The sequence below is a fragment of the Hippocampus bargibanti genome, linkage group LG09, assembly GCF_051943395.1.
Source record: "Hippocampus bargibanti isolate YZ-2025 linkage group LG09, ASM5194339v1, whole genome shotgun sequence".
Taxonomy (NCBI): Eukaryota; Metazoa; Chordata; class Actinopteri; order Syngnathiformes; family Syngnathidae; genus Hippocampus; species Hippocampus bargibanti.
The window spans coordinates 1,322,217-1,349,685 of NC_142742.1; the positions used below are offsets into that span (position 1 = coordinate 1,322,217).

At 41.4% G+C, this 27,469-nt stretch overlaps 1 protein-coding gene across 1 annotated transcript in view; it reads right to left on the bottom strand.

The window, feature by feature from the left end:
- grin3ba (glutamate receptor, ionotropic, N-methyl-D-aspartate 3Ba) overlaps positions 1 to 22,994 on the bottom strand; it is a 71,260-nt gene extending 48,266 nt beyond the window's left edge. The window contains exon 1 of the mRNA XM_089004778.1: positions 22,061 to 22,994. Within this exon, the coding sequence (XP_088860904.1) occupies positions 22,061 to 22,855 (795 nt within the window). The 5' untranslated portion in view covers positions 22,856 to 22,994. The remainder of the gene's footprint in view (positions 1 to 22,060) is intronic.
- Positions 22,995 to 27,469: the final 4,475 nt, after the last annotated feature.

Sequence of the window (27,469 nt, forward strand, 5' to 3'; positions counted from 1 at the left end):
TTTAATCCCTATGCACTAAGCCGTCCAAACCCTCCACTCCTGTACTTGACACTTTTGCGCATATACCCTGTACAGAATTTCCCAGCGGGCTCATTGAAAGACATCAAGTCAAAACAATAATCATAAAAACCACAATGGCACAGGCAGCAAACAGATTTCCTGCTCTGGAAAAAAAAAAACGGACCCAATGCCATCTGCAGTCGCAATAGTGAGATGTTCGCACGGATGTCTGGTGGTCAAGCTTTTTACAGGGACTCAAACTAGTCCCACAGCAGGGTGTCATAAATGCAAAGCAGAAACACTAAAGGACCACGAGCGAGAACCCCGAGCAGGACAGTGAGCGTCTGATTTCCATTTTCCCCAACCTGTCACGGGGTGGCTACATTACTCCGGGAGAAAAGAAGGAACATTACCGGCGGACGGCGCCTCTCGGCAGCCATACTCATGCAGGCGGGGGAAATGAACGGCAGCCGAGCGATAATGGAAAACGAGAGAGGGCGAGGGCTATAAAAACCGACCAAAATTGAACAGTAGCATGGGGGTGGGGGGCACAGAGAGAGTCAGACGACTAAGTAACAACAAAGGCGATGGAGAAACAAGAGGAGGTAGAGGACATGGTTTGATAACGGAGAAGAAAGCGGATGGTGAAGGCGTCTGGACATCTCTCCCATGCAAAATGCTAAGCTAATTTCAATGTAAAGTAGCACACGAGAGAAAAATGAGCACTCTGGCGATACACGTTAACAGGAGGCCGGTTGGAAACCTTTTTGCGGCCGGTCGGGTACATTAGAATGCAGGTAGGAAGCCTTGGCATTGCTCCACCGGCTCCCGTCGCCAATCCCATTCCTTATTTAATGGTCTGTGCGCCTCTAATGAACCGCATTTAGTCCAGACTTTTATGGTCCAGGCTTTTCGCGGTGGTTTTCATGGCCCCGTGGGCAGCGACATTACGTGTGCTGTTTGGGAATACCTGAAAGATCGGCGTCGTTCCAGATCCTCGAGAGACCTTTTCAAGGTCAATAGCACCTTTCGCTACGATGTTCCAATGGATTGTTACCGCTCTGTATTCTCAACTTAACACTACTTGTAGAGCACTTTTAGACAACAATACAATGTGGACCAACTGCTTTATAAACAACCATCCACCCCAAAAAAAGTACAGTGAGAACAACAGAGGCCCCATAATGGAGCCCTGTGGAACACCACACGACAGAAGGGGCGATATGTGACTCAGAGCAGCCAAGGAACTCAACACAGAACTCAACTCGCTCGACTCTACTGTGTATAAAGCTAAGTAGGAACAAATTGGACCCCGATATGGGTATACCAAGCACGGATCTGGGATACCAGAGGTTGGAATACGTTTCATTGCTGGATTTGGTAGTTTACGACGGGGTTTTGGTTTTTCTTTTGGTGCAGGGATGGTGGTGGCGTAGTACCCAGCTATGAAAATTTGACTTTTTGCTGCACGTTGGAAAGAAAAATAAAATGCAAATCAGAGCGAAAGATTCGATTGCTGCATCTGGTCAACAGAGAGGAAGTCAACGGCACACACGACTGAAAATCGCTGGTGGAGGCGGTCTGTCGTGGAAAATGTGAGGATGTAGCTCAAGGGAGATTTAGGTTTATTTCTTTTTCCGTGAAATTTAAGAAAAATGGTCAAGGCAAATCCAAGAAAGGTCGGCTGAAAAACTGAAAAACCCAAGCATTGTCATTTGTTTTTACATTAGCAAAGGGGGACAAGATCAATTAAAACACACACACACACACACATAGAGAGACAGACACACACGGACAAAAACACACATACATACACACGCATTCGCGCACACACACACACAAAATCCACACACTAACAGGGACGTTTACTTGCAACGCACACAAAAGTAACAATCGACTTTCCAAAGCCGGAAATCTCTGGGCAAGGTTACTTGTCCAACGCATTCAAGCGCTTGTCGATAGCAACAGTGAATGAGACACACACACACACACACACACACACACACACACACACACACACACACACACACACACACACACACACACACACACACACACACACACACACACACACACACACACACACACACACACACACACACACACAAAACGGCCCCCGCAGAAGAAACCGAGATATGATTTAAAATATTCCAATGCGTTTGTGTGTAAAAGGAGGAAAGATAAGGAGGCAAAAAGGAAATGTGCTTTGTTGACTTCCTGTTTGCGGTTCCTTTGAGGACACTGAGAGCACCGTGGGTGCGGCGAACCAAAACAACCTGAGCGTGACTGTCAAAGACGCGGCCTTGACGGGCGGCTAACGAGAGGGCGAGAATGTCATTTTTGGTTGCTCTTATCATATCGTGGCAAAAAAATATATATATTTATTTATGTATTTTTTATGTATTTTTGTATGTATTTATGTATTTTTTTCATGTATTTATTTTTTATGTATTTATTTTTGATGTATTTATTTTTTATGTATTTATTTTTTATGTATTTATGTAGTTATTTATTTATGTATTTCTTATTTATTCATGTATTTATTCCTGCATTTATTCATGAATTTATTCGTTTATTTATTCATTTATTTATTTTGTCATCAATTCAATATTTCATCCAATTATTCATTAATTTATTCATTCATTCAGTTATTCATTAATTAATTTATTTATGTATTCGTTTATTTATTTAGCCATTTATTCATGTATTTATTTAGTCATTAATTTACTCATTCATTTACTTATTTATTTATTCATTTATTTATGTGTTTATTTGTGTATATATTTAGGTATATATTTATGTATTCATGTACTTTCATTTATTCATTTATTTATTTATTTATTTATTTATTTATTTATGTATTCATTTATTCATTCATTCATTCATATATTTGTGTATGTATTTATTTATTTAGATACCTAGCTATTTATTTAGCTATTTATTTGATTATTTATTGGTACGTTTGGCAATGCTAGCTAGCCCGTCACTCCGCCATGGTTATTTTAATCGTTTAATTGCTAAACTATATGTTTTTATTTTATTGTTTTACTTTGCTGATTTAATGTTTTTTTTTTTTAATTCTATTCAATAGAAATGATCACATACGTTGTTTGCTTCTTTGAAAATCTTTTTTTGGAGACACATCTGCATTCCAACGTGACAGCATTCGGGTATATCCAATTGTTGCTTTGCTAACATTGGTTCCTTAAAGCAACGCCATTATTGACGTCTAGCCCAAGTAATCACCAAGCGTCTTAAATGATGACTGTGAGGACTCGGCAATTCCCACCCGGAATAAGCGTTAGATGAACCGCAATAATGCACAAGACATTTTTTACTCGTGGACAAAAAACCCACACGCGAATTAATCGATTTGTAGAGAAATCAAAAGGTTTTAGACCCGTAAACGCCAAAGCAGCCAAAATGATGCGTTCGTTTGCGCCCGTTGTGATTATAAGTCTGACAGGACGTACGACGAGGCACTTGAAAGGTATCATACCCTCCGGGTGGAATAAAAATGGATGACAAGAGGAAATGCGGGTTTTCAAGGACGCTTGATCGAAGACATTAAAATGAAAGATGACGGCTTTGGGATGCTTTCATTGCGGGATCATCTTTTTAATCCTTTTCCCACGACCCCCAAACGCTTCATCCCCGGGGAAAATAAAAAAGAAACCCGTTACAGGTGGAGGAAGGCATTATTGAAAACGTTGTCACACCGTGGATGAAAGTGAGGAGAAGTTTGACAGCTTTTGTCCCCAAAAATTGAAGGTTGACCGCGTGGCCGATCGAAATGGAAATGTAGCGTCCACACAAACAGGAAAATACCGGCTCATGTTAGCAAAGAAATGTCAAGATCGCCAGCGAGATAGCTAATAGATAGCAAATAGATAGCAAGCTAGGTAGCCAGCTATCTTGCTGGCTACCTAGCTAGCTATCTATTTGCTGTCTATTAGCTAACTGGCTATCTATTAGCTATCTAGCTGTCTGGCTGGCTATCTATTAGCTATCTATCTATCTATCTGAGTTACTTCTGGGTTGAGTGAATGCTGGCGCGTGTGGCTGCCGCTGCTCACCCACAGAAAAACTGATCCTCAGAGTGTAAAGTGACCTTGAGAGTTTTGAAAGGCGCTTAGAAATGAAATGTATTATTATTATTATTATTAAGATATGAAAAGTAAACAATATGGGCTGCAACTCAAAGCTCTGAGTTTCCTGAACGCATCATTGTGCCAAAATGTGTTCACTCCACTGCCAGGGTTTTTGTCATTTTCACTCGAATTGCAGGACCCACAGAATATTGAGATTTAGGACTACATAAACATTGAGTACAGCGTTTAGAAACTTTAGACTTGCTTCTTTCATCAGAGTGATTTCCTAAATGTTATGGGTCTGGAGTTATTTGATCTTGAAATGAGAAATTATCAACATTATCTCCGATGACCTTATGTGTCAAAAACCGTCCGCATAATGACCCACAAGGTACATGTGGGGACAAAAGGAAAAGGCACTTAGCCATATCGTGTTTTGGTGTATCAGGAGTTAGCAAAGGAAGCATTTGCATAAGTGGGTATTAAACCACGAGCCAGTGGACAGCAACGATGGCCAAAGTAGATATGGTGGACAATTCCCCCCCATTATTGCTTTCGACTAAGATTAAAACTTCCTCTGCATTGTTAAACACGGCGAGACTTTGCCTACATATACGCTAGACGGGTAGCGGGAGACCCGCGTGCTCCTCCGGTTTGTTTGTCTCGCTTGTCAAGCGTTTCAAGCCACGGTCCAGTGGCATCGGCGCCGTTTCCCTCGACGACAGAAACGGGATGATTTTGACAGTGTGGGTCAACTTTTGTCACTTGTTTAAAGATGGTGCGTTAAAAAAAAAACAAACAAAAACAAAGTTGAGTTAACAACAGTAGAGTACACAGTGGATTGGTTCATGCTTGGGTGCCGATAAAGCGCTGGCCATGACCTCTGGCAATGTTTTTAAATTGTCCATAAGGGGGCAACATTTCCTTTTTTCCATGTTAGCACTTTGTTTCAGCTTTGGCTATTGTTAATGTGCTATATAAATCAGTCTGTATTGTATTTTGTACATATGCCCTCATTTCAAGCTCATATAACACCAGACCCATATAACTTAGGAATTAACTCTTTTTTTCTGATTTTTGGAGAGCGTCTAAGGTTTCTTACTCTGAATTTAATTTTTATGTCGTCTGTAAAACTCAATATTCTGTGGGTCCTGCAATTTGAGTGACAATGACAAAAACCCTGGCACTGGAATGGACACATTTTTGCACATCGTCTGGCAGTGAATGAGTTAAAGATCTTCCGATTAATCGTAGCCACTCAGCGAGCGTCGTGCGCGTGTTTGGCGGCACCGAGCCGTGCCCTCGAGGGACCCCGCCGCCTTCTTAATGAAATAGCCGGAGGACTGAATGCCTGGAAACTCCCTCGCACCCCCCCCCCCGCGGGCCCCCCTCCCAGCCAATAATAAGCCTCCATGCGGGTAGCGTGCGCCGCGGCAAAACTAATCACTTAGCCGCGCTCAATCTCTGACATGCAATCATAAGAAAAAATGCAATAGCATCATTAGCTTTGTTTGGAAGGGGGGGGGGTGCATCCACTGTTCAGTCAAGGGGGGGGGGGGGCACAATAGAAATATTTCATTGTGCAAAAAATACAATTTTCGAGAGGCTACATCCAATAATGACATCATTAATTTTTGTTGCAATGCATCGGTTGGCCACCAGGGAGCACGATTGAAGAAACTCGATGCCTCGAATCTCATCGGTACAGCAGTAATATTCTGTTGTTCTTTGTAAAAAATAAAGAATACATGACGAAGCACTATTATACTGTCAGTCTATAAATGTTGCGACACCATTTGTATCGATTAGCTATCTATTAGTTAGCTTTCTATCTATTTGAGTTACTTCTGTGAACGCTGGCGCGTGCGGCTATCGCTGCTCACCCACGTACGGTAATTGTTTTAATGAATAAATAAAATAGAGGTCATATAATGGATGTTAAAAAACAATTTTGACAAACCAAATTAATTTTTGGGGATAAATCGAATATTAGCTCTGAAGCTATCTAGCTAGCCAGATAGCTATCTAGCTAGCTATAAGGTTTTAAGTTCAGTAAATGTCATCTCTAGCGAGCTAGATAGCCCTCTATTAGCTATCTATTTGCTAGCTAGCTATCTAGCTAGTTAGCTTTCTATCTATTTCAGTTACTTCCGGGTTGAGTGAACGCTGGTGCGTGCGGCTGCGGTAATTGTTTTAATGAATAAATAAAATAGAGGGCATATAATGTATGTTAAAAAAAACAATTTTGCCAGATATATATATATATATATATATATATATATATATATATATATATATATATATATATATATATATATATATATATATATATATATATATCGTGTCGGCCACCCGGGCGGAAATGTTTTGTAAGTTGTACGCACGACGGGCATCCTGGCAGACGTTATTTCAGACACTGCTATTGACAATATCTGCAAACGGCAAGAACCTGGCAAGGCGTCAGGCGCTGGCGGGGGGGAATAAAGACAAATTGGCGGCCGACCAACGGGTGGCAACCGTGGCGGTCAAAAGCGCCTGATTGAGTGTGACAACAACGAGGGCGACGAGGGACGCAGCCAGCGTCTTTGAACCCCAGCGGCTCAGAGCCAATTTTGGCCTCTTGTGAGAAGTTCTTTAAATAGCCACCAAAAAATGATTCAGCTTGCCAAAAAAAAAAAAAAAAATTAAAAAAATAAAAAGACTTGGACAGCGGTACATTGACACATTGCCAAATTATTGGATCACCTGCTTTGACTCGCCAATGGATTTATCATAAGATGCCATTTTTAATCCAGATGGTTCAATTTTGTCATTTTTCGCACATATCTTGACCCACAAAACATATATATCATAATAATCATACATTTGACTTCTAAGCGCCTTCAAGGTCACTTTACAGTTTTCAAAACATCTTTCAATTTGTCATAAGGGGGTATTTTGTGATAGAATTATGAGGAAAATTTGAATGTATATTTCTTTTTTCAATAGGGCTGTAACTATTAGCTATCGACTAGCTAGCTAGCTAGCTTTCTATCTATTTGAGTAACATCCGGGGTGAGTGAACGCGTGTGGCTGCCGCTGCTCGCCCACAGATAAACTTATCCAGTGACTGTAAAGCCACCTTGAGAGTTTTGGAAGGCGCTTAGAAATGAAATGTATTATTATTATTATTATTATTATTAGCTATCTATTAGCGGTCTAGCTGGCTGGCTAGCTATCTATTATCTATCTATTAGCTTTCTAGCTAGTCTTTTATTAGCCATCTATTAGTGGTCTGGCTGTCTAGCTAACTATCTATTAGCTAGCTAGCTTTCTATCTATTTGAGTGACTTCCGGGATGAGTGAACGCTGGCGCGTGTGGCTGCCGCTGCTCACCCACAAAAAAAATGGATCCAGTGACTGTAAAGCGACCTTGAGAGTTTTGAAAGGCGCTTAGAAATGAAATGTATTATTGTTATAATTATTATTATTACAGGATTTTATTACATTAATATTATTATTATTATTACAAGATTGTTGTTTTTATTATTCTTATTCTTATCATTTGCAAGCTATTTGCTATCTGGCTGGTTAGCTAGCTATCTATCTAGCTATCTATTCACTATCTAGCTGGCTGGCTATCTAGCTAGGTATCTATTGGCTGTCGATTGGAGAGCTAGCTAGTTTTCTATCTATTTGAGTTACTTCCGTGTTGAGTAAACGCTGGCGCACGTGGCTGTCGCTGTTCACCCGCATAAAAACCTATCCCGTGACTGTAATATGACCTTGAGAGTTTTGAAAGGCGCTTAGAAATGAAATTATTATTATTATTATTATACAAGTTTTTCTGTGGGCGAGCAGCGGCAGCCACACACGCCAGCGTTCACTCAACCCACTCATAGAATAATAAGTTGATACAGGCCACCTGCTACTAAAATGGGCGAACTAAAACAAAGAAATCAACAATTTGGACAATCAAGGTCCATCATCCGACATGGTACAACAAAAACGACCCCCCCCCAACAAAATTTTGTGGGTTAATTAGGCTGCTTTTGATTCTTTGGACGCCTTCCTCCCACTTGTGTGTCTGCTCACGCTAGCTGAAAGTTAATTAGCTTCATCTGCCTCTCGTCACTTGAAATCAGCAGCCACCGCCGCCGCTAGCGCTCAGTTTCGTTCGCTGTCTCAATCGGCTTTTTTGTTTGTTTTTTTTTGCCTGGCGGCTTCCCACTCACTTCGTTTTGCAGGGTTTTTGTTGCGTTTCGCTGGAGACTCTCGTCCCCGAGACCAACAGTCACTAGGGAGTCAATTGAAATTCAAGTGTTTATTTGAGACACTCGACGCCTTCAATAGCTGCCACTTAAAGGACAACCGACGTCACTTTTTTCTTTCTTAACTGACATCAGAAAAACGTTTTATAGCATCTAAAATACCCAAAACACGCAGTATGATAATTTTATTCAAATGCAAAACACCAAGAAAAATGACTTCAAGTGTCCAAAATCTGCACAAAATTGAGCATTTTCAGAAAGTCCCGCCCCCAGTTCGTGACATCATGCCACGAATGTGATTCAAATAGTTCTGAAGAGGAAAGCATACATGTTTGCAATCGATTAAAGAATTTATTCCGTGCCATTTTGAGGCGACATTGGGGGGAAATGGATCACCAAAAAAGAGGCAGAAAATGGCGACCAAGGTCCATGTGAGGAATTAATCAGCCCGTTTCCACAGGCTGATAAATTCCTTACATGGAGCTTGGTCGCCCTCTTCTGGCTCTTTTTGGTGAAACATGACGTTTTCAGACCAAACAAGTACAGCAAAATATATTGACGTGATGGAAGGACTGCTACAATGTGTCCTTTTTTCGGTCAGGGGCGTTCCTTCAGTGACGTCATGTACGGACTCGTCACCAACTCAAAAACAAGACTTCCGGAATATTCAGCGCGAGTCTTGAAACGTAAAATATAGCTATATGCGGTGGAATCTTTGTCAAATATTTGACAAATTATGGACGCAACTTGTCCGGAGACGTCGGTTGTCCTTTAAGGTCCAGTCCAAACATTCCCCTGCGGATCTGGTTGGAAACAAACGAAGCCTCCCTCAGACAATCCCTGCTGCAATAAAATCAAATAAAAGTAAAAAACTGACAAGCGCCACTTTAATCAGTCAACGCTTGGCACTCCATTTCGTGTCTTTCGCAGCCAAGCAGTTTCCTTCCCTTGCGTATTTTTTTACGTCGCACTCAAGCTTTTTGTTGATCCGAGCCTTCTGGAGACTGATTTGTTGCCAACATTTTGTGGGTTTGGAAGAGTTTTTTTTTTTTTTTAGTTTCTCGAAGCCAATCCCTCTGTTGGCGGTTTATTTTGACTTTTACGTTCTGACTTCTCTTCCTGGATTCTCAAGACTCGTATTATTTGAAGTTTTTGCTCTTCCGGGTTGATTTGTGTGATATGATAAAAGTGTATGGCTGAATTTTAAATTCAGAGCTAACGGCTAACTTTGGCTTAGATGTGCAAACATTCAAATGTGTGTGGTGAAAAATCACCCAAATAATAACGTCTAGAAACAGTCAATAAATCTTAAAATGTATCATTTAAAAAAATGATTTTTGGGTGTTCTTTTTTAAAAAAGGAAATTGAGAATTTTCAGCTAAGATTAAAAAAAACGATTTGTCTCACAATGGATAAATCAAATCAGACAGCCGGAATTGCCCAAATTTGTCACCATTATTCGTCATTTGTTGTGATCATACCCACAGTGGCGGAGCCCCCCCCCCATCCAGTCGCCTTTGCACAGTCCAAATGTGCATACTTTACTTTCTAATTATGATTACATATTTATTTCACATATGACCCCAAAATTTATTTTCCATTATGTGGGTGTTTCATCTTGATGTGTGTATAAATTGCTAATTTGAAGAAAAAAAACATTTTTACCTCGTCACAAGTGCTAATAATAATAATAATGATAATAATAATACATTGGATTTATAAGCGCCTTTCAAAACTCTCAATGTCACTTTACAGTCACAAGATAAGGTTTTTCTGTGGGTGAGCAGCGGCAGCCACATGCGCCAGCGTTCACTCAACCCCGAAGTAACTCAAATAAATAGAAAGCTAGCTAGCTAGCTAAAGGATAGCAAATAAATAGCGAATAGATAGCCACATAGACAACAGCTAGACAGCTAGACAGCTTCCAGCCAGCCAGCTAGGCAGCTAATAGCTAGCCAGCTAGCTAACGGATAGCAAATAAATAGCTAATAGATAGCCAGATAGCCAACAGCAAGTGAGACGTGTAACAACCTGCCTCGAAAATGCAACGCTCCCAAAACTCAACGTGACATCGTCGTCATTGAATTAAAAAAAAGAAAGAAAGAAATAAACGTCGACATCTGAAATCATTGTTGCTTTTATTGCGCGTAGCAAAACCACATTGGCACTTAATAAGTGATTGATTCTCCTTGTGTTTGCTCAATACACTCATATGGCTTTGTTTCGTCGAATGCTCCCCGTTGATTTGTCGCTTTCGCTTCACCCCCCCCCCCCCTCCACAGATCGGAAAGTCAAATAAATCGGATTGCCTGGTGCATTAAAGTCATTCGTGCCGTTCCCCAGCCTCTTCGTTTTGTTTGTTTGTTTGTTTGTTTGTTTCACAGAAAAGACCAACACAGTTCACCTGAGTTAAATTGAATTATTAAGTGTGACGGGCGTTAGCGCCACCTGGAGGCCCGTTTGTCCGCGGCCATGAAGAGTAACAAAGTAATAAATAAAGACAATAAAGATAAAACGTACATCGTCTCCTTTCTTTTTTGTTTTTTTCTGCCTTGAACTCTTCCACTTTTGTCACTTGGCTCTTATTCGTCATTAGCATTTTGCTTTTAGCCTTCCTCGCTACGATGTTTTTGTTTTGTTTTGTTTTAATCCGCGAGCCTTGCTAGCTGACAAAAATGTTCGGCAAATTTCGTGACCTTGAACCAAACCCCGACGTGAAACCTCATGCGCTAACCTTCGCTAATTTTTGCCCTAAAATCCAAAATTCCTGATCTCAAAATGAATCTATTTGCTATCTATTAGCAATCTGGCTGGCTATCTATTAGTTACATAGCTAGCGGTCTAGCTGGCTATCTATTAGCTGTCTATTAGCTGTCTATTTGCTATCTATTTGCTAACTGTCCGGCAAGCTAGCTATTTGGCTGGCTATCTATTAGTTATATGGCTAGCAGTCTATCTATTTGCTATCTATTAGCTAACTGGCTGTCAAGCTAGCTATATGGCTGGCTATCTATTGGTCATATAGCTAGCTGTCTATCTGGTTATCTACTTGCTATCTATTAGCTAACTGGCTGGCTAGCGCCTCTGGCGTCGTTGCCATCGCTTGTCGGGAGTTACGGATGTTGATTTAAGGACGCTTTGAAACAAACACAACCACTTCAAAGTTAGCCCGCAGGCGAAGTAGTTGACACCACGCGAGTTACTTCGGGGGCGCTAGGCTTAAATTTGCAGCGGCTTTAATGAGCCTTACCGAGCTTATTGCAAGGCTCAGCGAAGGTCGATTGAAATCTGACTCTTGCCTCATGCCAAGGGGGGGGGGGCTCTATTATTATTCTGTTGTCTTAATACTCATTAAATCTCACAAAGTGGCCAAGTCATTATATCGGGCCTGATAGCAACCTCCATTTGGAGTTGTAAACATTAAGGTGGCTATTGACTCCGTCGCGTACTGGTGGCTAACGGAACACATAGTTGGGCATCAATAATGCTAGCGAGCTCGTGTAAATATACTCCCAAGTAATGGAAGCGGAATAGAATCTGATTTTGTCGTCATTGGCCCTTCTTCAACGTTTTTTTTTTACTGCTTGGGGTTGTTGGGTCAAAAAAGTGACGTCGGTTGTCCTTTAAATTAGCAACGTGAGCAATCTGCGCACATTAAAACTACAGCTTGGCCGTGATAGGTGACGATCGCTATTTTGGTAAGATTATGTCGGATTGATTTTTTTTTGTCTTATGAAGAAAGTCACATAATCATTTTTTGGCTCCCTTGAAAATGATAAAGATGTGTTTTCAAAACTTCATTTAGCATTTTGACATTGACAAACAACCATTAAAATGCACAATCGCAACTACGGTCAAGAATCGCTAGATAGTTAGATAGCTAGCCAGATAGTTACATAGTTAGATAGCTAGCTAACTGGATAGTTATCTAGATAGTTACATAGTCATATAGATAGTCAGATAGCTAGATATATATAGATAATTAGTTAGATAGCTAGATAGTTACATAGATAGTGAGACAGCTAGCTAGCTCGCTAGATAGTTAGATAGCTAGATAGATAATTACATAGTTATATAGCTACATAGCTATATAACTGGATAGTTAGCTAGATAGTTACATAGTCAGATAGATAGATAGCTAAAAAGCTAGATCGCTAGATAGTTAGTTAGATAGTTAGATAGCTAGCTAGCTCGATAGATAGTTAGATAGCTAGCTAGAAAGTTACATAGATAGCTAGATAGCTAGCTAACTCGATAGTTCGCTAGCTAGCGAGATAGTTACATTGTTAGATAGCTAGATATTTAGATAGCTAGATAGCTATAGAGCTAGATAGTTAGATAGTTAGAGAGATAGCTAAATAGATATCTGAGTCTTCAGGTGGCAAGAGAATCCTCCGTATGGACATAATATATGAACATGAAGACAAGAGACATGAAATTGTCCCTTTCTTGGAATTTCTGTCTTCCGCATGGCTCCCTTTTTGGAACAGCCCCCAGCCCCCCATTCTCACGCCTACCCCCCTGAGGCAAGCCCGTCTTTTTTTTTTTGGGCAATTGCGGGACACCGGCCGGGCCCGCCGCCATCTGCCGGTGTCTGTTTAATTTCAGGCCGTCGCAAGTCTCGCATCACTGAACCTACCAACACCCCCCCCCCCCACCACCACCGTCTGACCTGTGACCTACGGGAGTCGTGGATGCGCGGCGCACTTATCGCCACGGAGCAGCTGGCCTCCGCCGCCCGTGTTGCGCCTCGCTTGGGCACGCACGAGTATGCTACACAAAGTGAGGAAGGGAAGGGACTGGTAGGGTGGGGGCGCAAAGTCAGCACAAAGTCCACCTGGACGTGAAATAGCGGCCAGGTTATCACCCGCTAATCCTTGAAATGGCGCATTTGGATGAAATCCCCCAGTGGAAGAAACCCCGCCCCCCTCACCCCCTAAATGGTCCCACAGCTTGCCGGTATTCCTGCGATAATTTTATTTTTTTAGCCGTGGTGAACGACATTCTTCCTGGATAGCGCGAGTCTTTACTTTCCCGCCTCTTTATATGAGGGGTTCCCAAACTACGGCCCGCGGGCTGTCAAAATACCCACAAAAGACCCAGAAAATACCCACAAAATTTTTGGACAACTTATGTTGAGATACGACACGCTACATTTGAGTCGCGTGCCAACGGCGATGCTAAACTAGGAGGGGCAAAAGCGTCCATCAGCGCCAGGGCTACAAAAATGTCCTGACAGTTGGTTTTGATTTTGTTTAGACTTTTTGTTTTCTTTTTATAAATTCTGTTTCAATTTGTCCTCATTTGTCAAAAATATCCTCACTACGTATGGTATAAAATCATAGTGGTCGTCTTCACAAAAACTGCCATTCGAACTCACATACACACGTATACACACACACAAAGCCCTCACTTGTCAAAAATGTCCTCACTACGTATGGTATATAATCACAGTGGTCCTCACAAAAATATCCATACGAACTCACATACACACACACACATTGAGCTGTTTGCAGTTAAGTGGCAAGCGTGGAGTAAACTGTCACTTGGCTCAGGCTGTGGCCTGGCTTTTGGGGGAGGGGGGGGGACGGGTCGACCCCCTCGCCATCCCCTTCCCACCCCTTCTTCCAACTCTCGGATGCTTACTGGACTGTGTCGTAAATCCCCTCATCATCCAAAAGAAAATGTGAAAGGCAGCAAGCTTGTGAAGCCTCATTAAGGCTTAGTAAGCCATCGCACTGCACCGCACCGCACTACGCGTGTGTTACGTGTCGATACGCAACAACCTGCGACTGCACGTGCATACGCCTGCGACTGCCACCCTCATAGCCAAAAACAGTCGTTTTCTAACATATGTAAATGTCATTTCATTCAATGAATTTCTTCACCCCAGCCGTACCTCCTTCCCCCTGCCGCCGCCAATAATTTTCATTTTACTAGTGAAAGGCTGTCATTAAAAAGCTTACAATAATAAAAGAATGACTGAATGAAAGGGCACGTGTGCGGCAAGGACGTCGGGGGAGGGGTTAAAGACGTTCCCATATGAAGGCTAAAAATCCTCATTATTGCATTTAAACAAATGGTAATGAGGCGTAAGGTGTCGTGGGTTAAATCAGAGGTGGGCAATCGTTTCGGGTTTTATCGCATCTGGTATTGTACTAAATGTATCATCTTAACTCATTCACTGCCAGATGATGTGCAAAAAAAAAGTGTCCACTCCAGTGGGAGGCTTTTTGTCATTGTCACTTGAATGGCAGGACCTACAGATTATTGTCCTTTTTTTTGTTTTATATGATACAAAACTCTGATTGATTGTGCAATAATCTAACCGTAATATATTTGTGACATATTTTGAGGATTTTGTCGCTGTAGGGTACATTTCGGTCTGATTTTGGTGGCCTCGGAACGGATTAGGGCATTTACATGGAAAATGTGTCTTGGTTTCCAAGTTTTGCTTGCTTCTTCAATTTCTTTCTGGAGGCTCATTCACTACCAGATGATGTGCAAAAAAAGACAGCTATCTAGCTATCTATTAGCTGGCTAGATAGCTTCCTATCTATTTGAGTTACTTCTGGGTTGAGTGAACGCTGGTGCGTGTGGCTGCCGCTGCTCACCCGCAGAAAAACCTATCCTGTAAAGTGACCTTGAGAGATTTGAAAGGCGCTTATAAATGAAATGTATTATTATTATTATGGTAGCTAGCATGTACAAGAAAACTAGCCGGATAGTAAATTGTATGCAAGTCCTTTGCCAAGACTCTTCTTCTCTGCTGGAGAAGAAGAGTCTTGTGCAACATCTGCCATCTTGTGGCAAACACCGTGACTGCAACGTAAAAACAACTACGCGTCGTTAAAAGGATTTTTTTTCCCCCAAAATGTTTGGAGGACAACTCCAATCAAGATAAAAGATGATCTTTGCAAAGTTTTGCCATGTATAAAAATAAAAAAGCCGCTTCTTGCTTTTAATTTGGCTTTCAGAATTCATCTCATAAAAACCTCCGCCTGAATTATTAATAAGACGTCTTCCTTGAAAGGATATTTACCGCGCCGCGCACAAACAAGGGCGCCACCGAGGCGAATACCACGCGCGCTATCACGAATTAAGACTATGAAATGAAATGAAGCCCCGGTGAAGAAGAAGTCCAAGGGTGTATTTCAAGAGTAATCGAAGCGCTGGCGTGGGCGAAAAGGAGACGGCAAAGAAATACATCGACGGTGGCGACAAACGAATTCACTTCATTGCAATGAGCAAATAAGGACGAAAGCTTCGCGTTGAGTCAGAGAAATATATATATATAGATACATATATATACATATACATACATATACATACACATATATATATACATACACATATATATATACATACATACATATATATACATACATATATATATGTGTGTGTGTGTATATATATATATATATACACACACACACACACACACACACACACACACACACACACACACACACACACACACACACACACATATATATATATATATATATATATATACACACACATATATATATATATATATACATATATACACACATATACATATACACACATATACATATACATATATATACATATATACACACATATACATATACACACATATACATATACATATACATATACATATACATATACATACAGTAAAGTCTCGTTATATCGATATTCAAGGGAGTCCGAAAAAATATCGATATAACCGGGACTATCGATATATCCGATATCGATATAACGAGACTTTACTGTGTATATATATATATATATATATATATACACATGTGTATAGACACACATTCTTTTATCTAAAGTATGAGACAAGCTAGGAAGGTCGATTGGTTCACTCAGCAGGGGATGAATCGAGGTTACACGAGCTTTAACATCAACTGTAATCATGTTGCTCAAGCGGACATTTTGAAGGACTTAATCTGTTTTTCCTCTCTTTTTTTTGGTAGACCTTCCCCCACTTTGCTTTTCAACACGCGCACGTCCGCCATGTACAGCGTAGATTTACAGTTCGGGGTCACACACACACACACACACACACACACACACACACACACACACACACACACACACACACACACACACACACACACACACACACACACACACACAGACAGACACACACACAGCTTCTAATTAGGTTAAGTAGAAAGCATAGCGATAAAGCGCTAGCAAGACAGGGGAACGTGTGTTGTTGTTGCGCCTCTATTGAATGAGAGCACAAAATTCCATTGAGTATCAGGCCGATTCGGGGCGAGAAATAATCCAGTCTGGCAAAAATCGGCTCAGTCACAGACTGGTCCAAAAAAAAAACAAAGAATGAGGATTGTTTTTTTTATTTCCCTTTTTGTCGTCTTGGGATCAGGATAGCATCTCGCACACGGGACGAGAGGCTGGGCGGCTTTGACTGTTGACAAACAAAAACTGAATCTCGGTTCCATCAAAAAACATCATTTAAGAATCTCAGATTTTGTAGTGCGCTACGTTGAAAGTAAATTCCACTACAACACATCTATACTGCAAGGTTAAAATATCCCATCAATCAGGCACAAATCCACAAATAACCCGCACAAGCCATCTGTACACTTGATGCAAAAAGCTATCAACCCAGTTAAACAGAACACAATTGATGAGGAACTAGGTAAAATTATCGCAGAGAAAGCTGCCAAAGCTTGCACGGATTCATTCCTGAAGGTGGTGGAAGAAGAAGGCTACGTTCCTCATCAAGTGTTTCATGCTGATGACACCGTCCACTCCATCAAGCCATCAACGACCATCACAAAGGTAAATAAAACCACTTTATTATACAGTACAGTTTATTTCTTTAATTATAATACTATAGCACATTTATTATACATAAAATAAGCTATTTTTGGTGTAGTTTTAAGGCTTATTTAGGCGAAAATTGTTTTATGGCGACCTGGGAACGGATTATTTTCATTTAAATGGTTTCCTATGGGAATTTGATGTTTGGAATACACACTTTTTGCCTTACACACAATTCCTGGGAACCAATTAAGTTCGTAAGCCAAGGTATCACTGTAATCAGATCTTAAAAATATATCGGGAGGTTACAATCAATCGATATTGCCCTCGCTAACATAATGCTAGCCCTCGCTAGCTTAATGCTAACACAACCTCCATGGACAAAGCCGCATAAATACTCGGATACCACATCAATACTTGATGTGAGAGAATGCCCATGTTGTGTCAGCGGACATGCAGGACATGCTGTGCTGTACTTTGCGCCCCCCCCCCCCATGATGCCCCCCGCCAAAATAAAACTGCAAAAAAGGCAAAGCGAACAAAAAAAAAAAAAAAAGGCTGATGCACCCAGAAAGGGAAAGAGTGATGGTTGTTTCTTTTGCCCTGTGGCGATGTGCCAGAATCCTACCGAGCTCAAAGTCCTCCTTGCAGCTGGGGGAAGCGTTCAGCTGTGTCCCGGCTCGCCCTTTACCGTCTCCCCCGCACCACCTCACCTCACCCCGTTGCGACGTCGCCGTGGCGGTGAGCGTCGTTGACATCACATGACCAAAGCTCATGTTGAGACCTTCTCGTTCCTCATGCGGTCGACCGGGTGTTTGCCATTCATAAAATTGGCAAAATATTAGCCGACTAGCATATTAAAACATATTTGGAAGACGAAAAATAATTTCATATTTTCACAGTTTTTTTTAACTGATTAATGAAAATGGCCAAAACAAATGAAGCATGAACGAAGGAAACCGAAACACAAAACACAAAGATATCACCCTCTCCACAAAGTATTCAGTACCCCTTCTTGAAAAGGTAATTTGCTAGCTAGCTTATCGCTTAGCCCTTGGCATTTGGCGCTTAGCTCTTAGCGTTTTGTGGTTAGCATTTAGCGATTGGTATTTAGCGATTAGCGTTTATCGATTAGCGATTATCCCTTAGAATTTAGCACTTAGCTCTTAGCCCTTAGCGTTTTGTGGTTAGCATTTAGCGATTGGTATTTAGCGATTAGCATTTAGCATTTCGCTTTTAGCCCTTCGCGATTAGAATTTAGAGATTGGTGTTTAGCGATTAACATTTAGCAATTGGTGTTTAGTGATTACCGATTAGTGTTTAGCGTTTAGCGCTTAGCACTTAGCTCTTAGCCCTAAGCAATTAGAATTTAGCGATTGGTGTTTAGTGATTAGCATTTAGCAATTAGCGATTGGTGTTTAGCGATTAACGTTCAGCATTTAGCACTTAGCTCTTAGCCCCTAGTGCTTAGCAATAAGCCTTTAGCGCTTGGTGTTTAGCAATTAACGATTAGCCATTGGTGTTTAGCGATTAGCGATTCACCTTTAGCGATTAGCGCTTAGCATTTACAATAATAATAATAATAATAATAATAATAATAATACATTGGTGTTTAGCAATTAGATATTAGCATTTAGCGATTGGTGTTTAGTGATTTATGATTAGCAATTAGCGCTTAGCACTTATAATAATAATACATTTTATTTATAAGCGCCTTTGAAATCTCTCAAGGAAACTTTAGAATCACAAAACAGGGATATAAATAGAGGTAAAACAACTTAGCGTTTAGCGCCAGTATTTGCAATTGCATGTCAATCAAATAACAAGATTGAGGTCATAAATTCCGCTCGCCGTTTTGGACGCTTGTCAAGTGAACGTCCGCTAGCCGCACCGAAGCTAGCCAAACAACCACAAGCGGCCATCGAGTCCCAGATAGGCCACTCGCGCTTTCGAAGCTCACTGAGCTGATGTCTTTCAAGATTTGAGTTTTGTTTGAATTCTGAGCCATGTTTTTTTTTTTCCTTCCTGGTAAATTGTCAATGTTCCCGAGTGACTTTCGGAAGTCTTCAACATTTATAGTAGATCCTATCCATAAATTGTGTGAGCGTGGTGTGGAGGACACACACACACATAAATATTGGTACACGCAAGGCGACAGGAAGCGGACGACGCACGACTCGGGAACGTCAATCTATCAACAACTCAACTGTTGGAGAGATTCACTCGGAGAGGAAACTAAACACCTCATCTTGTTCACACACACACACACACACACACACACACACACACACACACACACACACACGCACACACACACACACACACACGCACACACACACACACACACACACACACACACACACACACTGACACACTGTCAAGACTGTGCAGAGACAGCTTGAAGGAATAATAAGAATATAGTCAAGAAAAAGCAGCTTCTGCTGGAGGGGATTTGGAGGTTCAATGCAAAGTGGAGGTATGAAACATGCATGTGGAGGGCGCCCCCCAGGTTGAACCGACCCCGAGATTCAACTCATAAATCCCCCCCCCAAAAAAAAAGATGTACAGTGATACCTCGGCTTACGAACGCCTTGGCTAACAAACTTTATGGCTTACGAACGTTAAATTCACGAGAATTTAATCTTGGCATACAAACTATTTTTCGGGATACACACAGAGCGCCAAAATGAATGATGTGTCAAGGAAATGGCAGCCGACTTGTTTTTGTCCTTTATTCCCCGCCCCCGGTCTTAAAGCTGCATGTGATTGGTCAAGAACGCAGCAGTGGGGGGGAGTTACAGAAACACTGAGCTGCTAATAAAAATAGACGACAGAGAGAGGGTGACAAAATGGATGAAAAACAGTGAAATTTGGACTCGTTTCAACTTTTTTGGTAGTTCAAAGACAGAGTGTAGACTGCAAGGTTAAAATATACCATCAATCAGGCTCCTCAAATTCAAATTCAATAAAGGCATATCCAATCCAATCCAAATAACCCGCACAAGCCATCTGTACACTTGATGCAAAAAGCTATCAAGTCAGCCAAACAGAACACAATTGATGAGGAACTAGGTAAAATTATCGCAGAGAAAGCTGCCAAAGCTTACAAGGAATCATTCCTCAAGATGGTGGAAGAAGAAGCCGACGTTCCTCATCAAGTGTTTCATGCTGAGGAAACCGGCCACTCCATTCCATCAAGCCATCAATGACCATCACATAGGTCAATAACAGTTTATTTCTTTAATTACAATACAATAGCACATTTATTATACATAAAATAAGATATATTTTGTGTAGTTTTAAGGCTTAGAAAATTAGAAAGTAGAAAATTAGGTTTTATGGGGACCTGGGAACAGATTATTCTCGTTTTAATGGTTTGCTATGGGAAATTAATGTTTGAGATACACACTTTTTGCCTTACACACTCTGTCTGGGAACAAATTAAGTTCGTAAACCAAGGTATCACTGTATCTTCACTTACTCACAAAGTCATTTGTCCAAGTCAAAACTATCAATCAGTTTTATGAATGGGTACATTTTTTTGTGTAGTTCAAATTATTGAAATTCAATAAATTCTACGCTAGTGAAGAAAAGTACTCTGCCAATTTTCCAGTGTGATATTCCCAATAAATAATAATTGATTTATTTCCTGTGCAGCGTCTGATGAGTGGATGTGATTTGTTGCATTTGACACACACACAAAAAAATATAATAATCAATAAATCACAATTGATGTTCAAAAAGTACTCAATGTGCTTGTTGGTGTTGCAAAGTCCCGCAGCGAATCGATTTGACTGACATTTAATACTCACTGGAAGGTAGTCGGCCTTGAATAAGAATATAAATTAAACAAGTAATAAATAAATATTTAAATAAATAAAAATAAACAAAACAATACTTAAAAAAATATAAATAAATATAAATAGATAAATAAAAGTAAATACATACATGCTTAAATAAATACATAATAAATACTAATACATAGTTTAAAATATAAATAAATCAATAAATATAGATATATACACGAATAAATAAATAAAACTACAAAAATACAAATAAATACATATAATGATAAATTAAATAAATATAAATACAAATCAATAAATAAATAGATAAATAGCATTAAATAAATAAATACATAAAATAAATAATAATGCATACAAAAAATAAGAAATAAATATAAATAAATCAATAAATATAGATATATACAAATGAATAAAAACAAAAAAATTATACAAATAAAGACAAAATGAAAAAATAAATATAAATAAATAACTACTATACTATAATCTAGATAATAAAATATACATATAAAACAACCAATAAATATAGATAAATATAATTGAATAAAACTGCATATATAAATAAAAACACATAACATTATTTAAAAATATATGCAATAAAATATAGCAACATACTAGCAAAATAAATGACAATAAATATAAATACATGACTATAGAGCACAGGTGTCAAAGTCAAGGCCCCCGGGCCAAATCCGGCCCGCCACATCATTTTTTTCGGCCCGCAAAAGCAAATCAAACTTGTTAAATTCCATGATGATTGCTAAAATCTGAGCCAAAATTTCATATTTTTGGATGTCAACCACCATAAAAGTCATTCTACTTGACTTCAGATGTGAAAACGAGTTATTCATCAATTTGCTGTGTGCTCTATATGTAATATTTGAAGGGATTAAAACATTCTAATGGCTTCCCTAAATTCATAACGGCCCTCGAGAGGAAACCAGAACGACAATGTGGCCCGCCGCAAAAAATGACTTTGACACCCCTGATATAGAGTATAAATAAATAGATCGTTCGATAGATCAATAGCGAGATCCATCCATCCATCCATCCATCCTCAAAACAGTTTGTAGCAGAAGTGCGCCGAACAAACGAATGAAAGGCTTCTCGCGTTGCGTGGTCAGGCACGTACCTTAGTGACAAGGGGTTCCGTGTCCTCCAGGATGGAGATGAAGGGGGTCTCCAGGAAACTGGAGAGGAACTCCACCTGGAGCAGCTCCTCGCTGGAGCGCGGAAAAGCCAGCGCGGCGCTCACCCCGCGCCCAACCAGCTCCTGGCAGGCGCACCGGGACAGCGACGCCGGGTCCCATCCGGCCGGGGAGCGAGCCACCACCTCCAGGCTCAGGTTGGAGGGCAGCGGCGGGAGGCTCCGCGCCGGGTCGCCGCCGCCGCCGGAGGAGGAGTCCGAGACGGCGGCGGCGGCGGCGCTCTGGTGCCGGAGGCTAGCTAGGGCGCGGTTGAGCGCGTTCTGTATCCGGGCCGGCTGGCGGGCGGGCAGCAGGGCGCCCAGGCGCACCGCGTGTCCGATCCGGGCGAGGAGGTGGCACGACGCCGGCGGCGGCGAACACTGCTCCGGCGACGCCAGCGCGGCGAGCAGCGGCAACGCGAGCAGCGGGAAGAAGGGCGGCGGGGCTCTCCCGGGGGCCAGGCGGCGCCTCCGGGGTCCGGAGAGGGGCACCATGCTGCGGCTCCGACTCGAGACGCGGGAGGACTGGGCTCCGCTCGGCGGGAGATGGCATAGCTCCCCGTCGGCCGCCGGGCTCCAACGCTTCACTTGCTTGACGCCGCTCCTTTTGCTCAGCGATTCTTCTTCGTTCGTCCCGCGTCGCGCCTCCGGAAAGTTGTTGCAATCCAAACCCTCTGCCCCGCCCCCTTCCCAACTGCCCCTTCTTCCTCTTCCGGACACGCAATAAAAATAAAAGCTCATCAAAAAGAGAAGAGGAGCAGCTCGAAGCTCGGACTAGCCCGGCTGGCTCGCCGTCTGATGGAATCGGGCGCACCAGCTGCGTGCGTACGTGCGCGCGTGTGCGCGCACGTGTGCGAGACTGTGCGTGATTGTGTGCGCGTGCTTCTTTTCGGTATGTCTTTCTGTCGGTGTGTGTCTATATTTGTGTGTCTTTCTGTGCGTGCGTATGTGTGTGTGTGTGATCGTGTATGAAAGTACAGTGAGACCTCAACTTACGAACTTAATTGGTTCCCAGACAGAGTGTGTAAGGGGAAAAGTGTGTATCTCAAAAAAAAAAAATCCCATAGGAAACCATTAAAATGGGAATAATCCGTTCCCGGGTTTCCACAAAATATACTGGCTGGCTACCTAGCTAGCTATCTATTTGCTGTCTATTAGCTAGTTTTCTGGCTGGCTATCTGGCTAGTTACCTTGCTTGCTACCTATTTGCTGTCTATTAGCTATCTAGCTAGCTTTCGATCTATTTGAGTTATTCCGGGTTGAGTGAACGTTGGCGGGTGTGGCTGCCGCTGCTCACCCACAGGAAAAAAAACTGATCCTGTGACTGTAAAGTGACCTTGAGAGTTCTGAAAGCGCTTATAAATTAAATGTATTATTATTATTATTATTAAAAAAGTACATAAAATCAGCGGTTGAGGATTTGAGGTATTTTTTGATGAAATAATAATCCAATTACTTTTACTTTTTATTTCTATTTATTCAACAGATATTTTGTCTCATCAATATCCAAATCCCCCCACCCCTCCACAATAAAATCCCATTAAACAAAACAAAAATAACGACCTGACGCCATTTTGCGGTGACCTGTCACCGAAATGAAACGTCCCCATTCATCAGGAAAAAATGAATTATACATGAAAATAAAAAGATTCCATCTTGACGTTATACGTCGATGAAAATCTCCAGACGGCAAGTCATGCATAAGGAAAACCTGCGCAGATGAAAGCTCGACATTCTTCCTCGGACCTCCCAAGAATGGCCAGCAGCTGTATACACGCTTTCCACTTTTATGACTCGTGGACACACACACACACAGCTAGCGCTGCTAGCGCTGTCCTCGGCCCAAATTAGCATGCGCACACACCACCTCAGCTTTATTACAAACTGCCGCCGTCCGTCCGTCCGCCGCGCTGGAAGAAAAAGACGTCCAGTCGCGAAGTGGGAATATAAATCTCAGCAAACTATTTTGGCACACAAACGAAGTTATCAGCATGACGGCACGCGGTAGCATCACGTCCAATTGCTTTGACGCCGGATGCGATCTTGCAAAAGGAAAGTCCCAATTGAAACAATATTGTTCATTTGCTCCAAGAAAATGAAGCCCTTTATTCTCCCGAGGAAGTCGCTGTTGTTAAAGATGTTGTTTCGTATTGGATTTTGTACATCTGCCCCCATTTCAAGCTCATATAACTCCAGATTTACATAATTTATGAATTAACTATTTTTTTCTGATAAAAGAAGAGAATCTAAGGTTTCGTACGTTGCATTGAGTGTTGATGTAGTCCGAAAACTTAATATTCTGTGGGTCCTTCAATTTGAGTGACAATGACAAAAACTGGCACACGATAAAGCGCTGGCCAGACCTCTGGTAATGTTTTCTCCCTTCCACAAGGGGGTAGCATTTCCTTTTTTTCCCTTTGTTAGAGCTTTGTTTCAACTTCAGCTGTTGTTCAAGCGCCATATAAACCAATATGTATGTATCGCATTGTATTTTGGACATCCACCCTCATTTCCAGCTCAGATAACTCCAGACCCACATAACTTAGGAATTAACTATTTTTTTCTGATAAAAGAAGAGTCTACGGTTTGGTACATTGCATTGAATGTTGATGTAGTCCTAATACTGAAAATTCTGTGGGTCCACTTTAGTGACAAATCTAAGACGGTCGTGACCAAATGTGTTTTTTCTTATGGAGAAAAAGGTGAAAAACTGACACGGGGGGGGTTATGTAGGTTGCGAGAGTGTCGCATTAATTTCGGCTCCACACCAACGCGGACACTCGCGCGCTAAACTCGTCGAAGCGAGGTAATAACGGCGGATAAAATTATAAATATCGCTTCCGTGCCGCTCGGTGAAGTATTACTGGGTAGAAAGTGAGTTTATTGCCGGGTTTGTCTTGATGCCGCGTTGCGCTGCTGTGGCCCCGAAATGCCAAAGGTTTGCAAATGTCAGAACACCCTCGGAAATACCTTGTAACAATTTGGAGTAAGAACCAAAAAGCGCCTGTTGCTCTCACTCATTCATCGTGATGCTTTTTATATATATATATTTTTTTCTGGGCATTGCTTTGAACTCATTCAATGCCAGACGATGTGCAAAATTGTGACCATTCCAGTGCCAGGGCTTTTGTCATTGTCACTCAAATTCCAGGACACAGAATATTGAGTTTTAGGACTACATAAACATTCCATACAGTCCGTCCGTGTAAGCTCTCAGTCGTACAAGAGTGGTCCATCGATGAAAAGGTTTCTTCAGCCGTCATCTGTACTTCTTTGAAGGTGTCGGACGTTTCGCTTCTTATTCAAGATGCTTCGTCAGCGAACTAAAGTCTTACTGGTAGTATCGGCCCTAAGTCACACAAACGCACACCTCGTTTGTGCTCGACCCTCATTTTCTCTTCGTGCTTACCGTAGCCTGCGGTGGGGTCTTTTTCGCTCCAATAATAGCAAAAGTGCTCCACTCGATAACAAACCGTGTCTGCACTCAAAGAAAGGGGGTGTGGAAAACTAGTCCGCCAGCCACCGTGGCGCTATTCGATTGTGTGGTTCGGTGTTCATCTGCCGAAAACGAGTCCGCCAGTCACCGTGGCGCTGTATGATTTGGTTCGTCCGCCGAAAACTAGTTTGTATGCCAATACAGTAAAGTCTTGTTATATCGATATCGGATATATCGATAGTCCCGGTTATATCGATACTATTTCTATGCACGCACGGAGAAAATTACATGCAAACAGGGTCGGATATATCGATAGTCCCGGTTATATCGATATTTTTTCGGACTCCCTTGAATATCGATATAATGAGACTTTACTGTATTTTATTCCCGCCAATTTAATGTTCGGAAGGTGAAAAGTTCGTGAGCTAAAGCGTTCGTAAGACGAGGTATCACTGCACAATACAATACAATACATATTAGTTCATCTAGCTTTAGCTGTAACAAAGCGCTAACATGCACAAAAGGGGAAACGCTGCCCCCTCGTGGAAGGTAAAAAAAAACATTACCAGAGGTCTGTCTAGCACTTTATCGGCACCCCAGCAAGAAAAACCAAAACCCGAGCAAATTGAGGAATGGCGCTCTGTGTCATATTTTCAATTTGGGAATGGCGCTGAACGAGTTCATGTGCTATGTTCGTTTTGGGTTTTTTTTGTAGTTGTGTGACTGATTTTCATTGCATGTTGCAGCACTTCGTACACACGAGCCCTCATCTCCCCACAAATGAGAAAATAAACGCAGCCCTTGCCTCACAGCTAAAATAAATAAATAAAAATGAAAACCGCAATTATTGTTTTGTCTGGAGTTGTGCTGGTTATTAAATGTCATTTTCACAGCTTGCCTTGCTGCTGCGCCTCGTTAATCCACAGCTCTTCAACAAACACATTAGAAAAAAAATAAAAGATACAAAAATAAAACAAAACAAACACACGCACGCCAGTCATTTTGAGGCAAATTCTAAACCAAAACGGATGCCGAGTGTCACGTCGTCACGCAAACCAGGATTTGGTGAGGCTTTTCTCAAGAAACCACAGGACTAATTTGGATGTATTTCTTTTTTATTTGTAGTTTATATTTCGGAATCGACTACAAGTTAACCAGTAGTTTAATTTTTGTGCTCTTCAATGTCACGTGATTGTGACCCAAAAATCTATCTATCTATCTATCTATCTATCTATCTATCTATCTATCTATCTATCTATCTATCTATCTATCTATCTATCTATCTATCTATCTATCTATCTATCTATCTATCTATCTATCTATCTATCTATCTATCTATCTATCTATCTATCTCTACCTACCTACCTACCTACCTGTGTTTGTTTATTTATTTATTTTATTTCTTTGGAAGGAAACAAAAATATGGACGCAGCAGTCTGTAAGATTTAGTTTTTATTGAGCTCTGGTCGTCGTGTTCCCATGAGTTTTTTTTTCTAATGCAGATTCACCTCTAAAACCTGCAGGTATCATTTAACCTAGCGCATTTAATGGTGCTCAGCATTGTTTCTGCGCTGTGTCGGGTCTTAATTTGTGCAGCGTGGCCGGTTACAAAAAAAAGAAGAAAAAAAAAGAAAGAAAGAAAGAAAGAAAGTTGAAGGAGCTGAAGTTAGCACTTTGTGAGGTCTACAAGACTGACTTTGTGAGGTCAGGAGATTCTACTGAAGATGTTCTGAGGTTCACTAATGAGGAGAGGCACTCTCGGGTCAGTTTTCATGCAGGTACTGCGATCCTATGATGGGCGGGACCTTTTGACTTCCTGTTGAGATTAGAGACGACATCTCCACGGTTATCAAAGCTAGCTGTGCGATCATTGTCTCCGATCTCAACCTGCCCCCCCTGCCCCTTCCCACTGCCACACT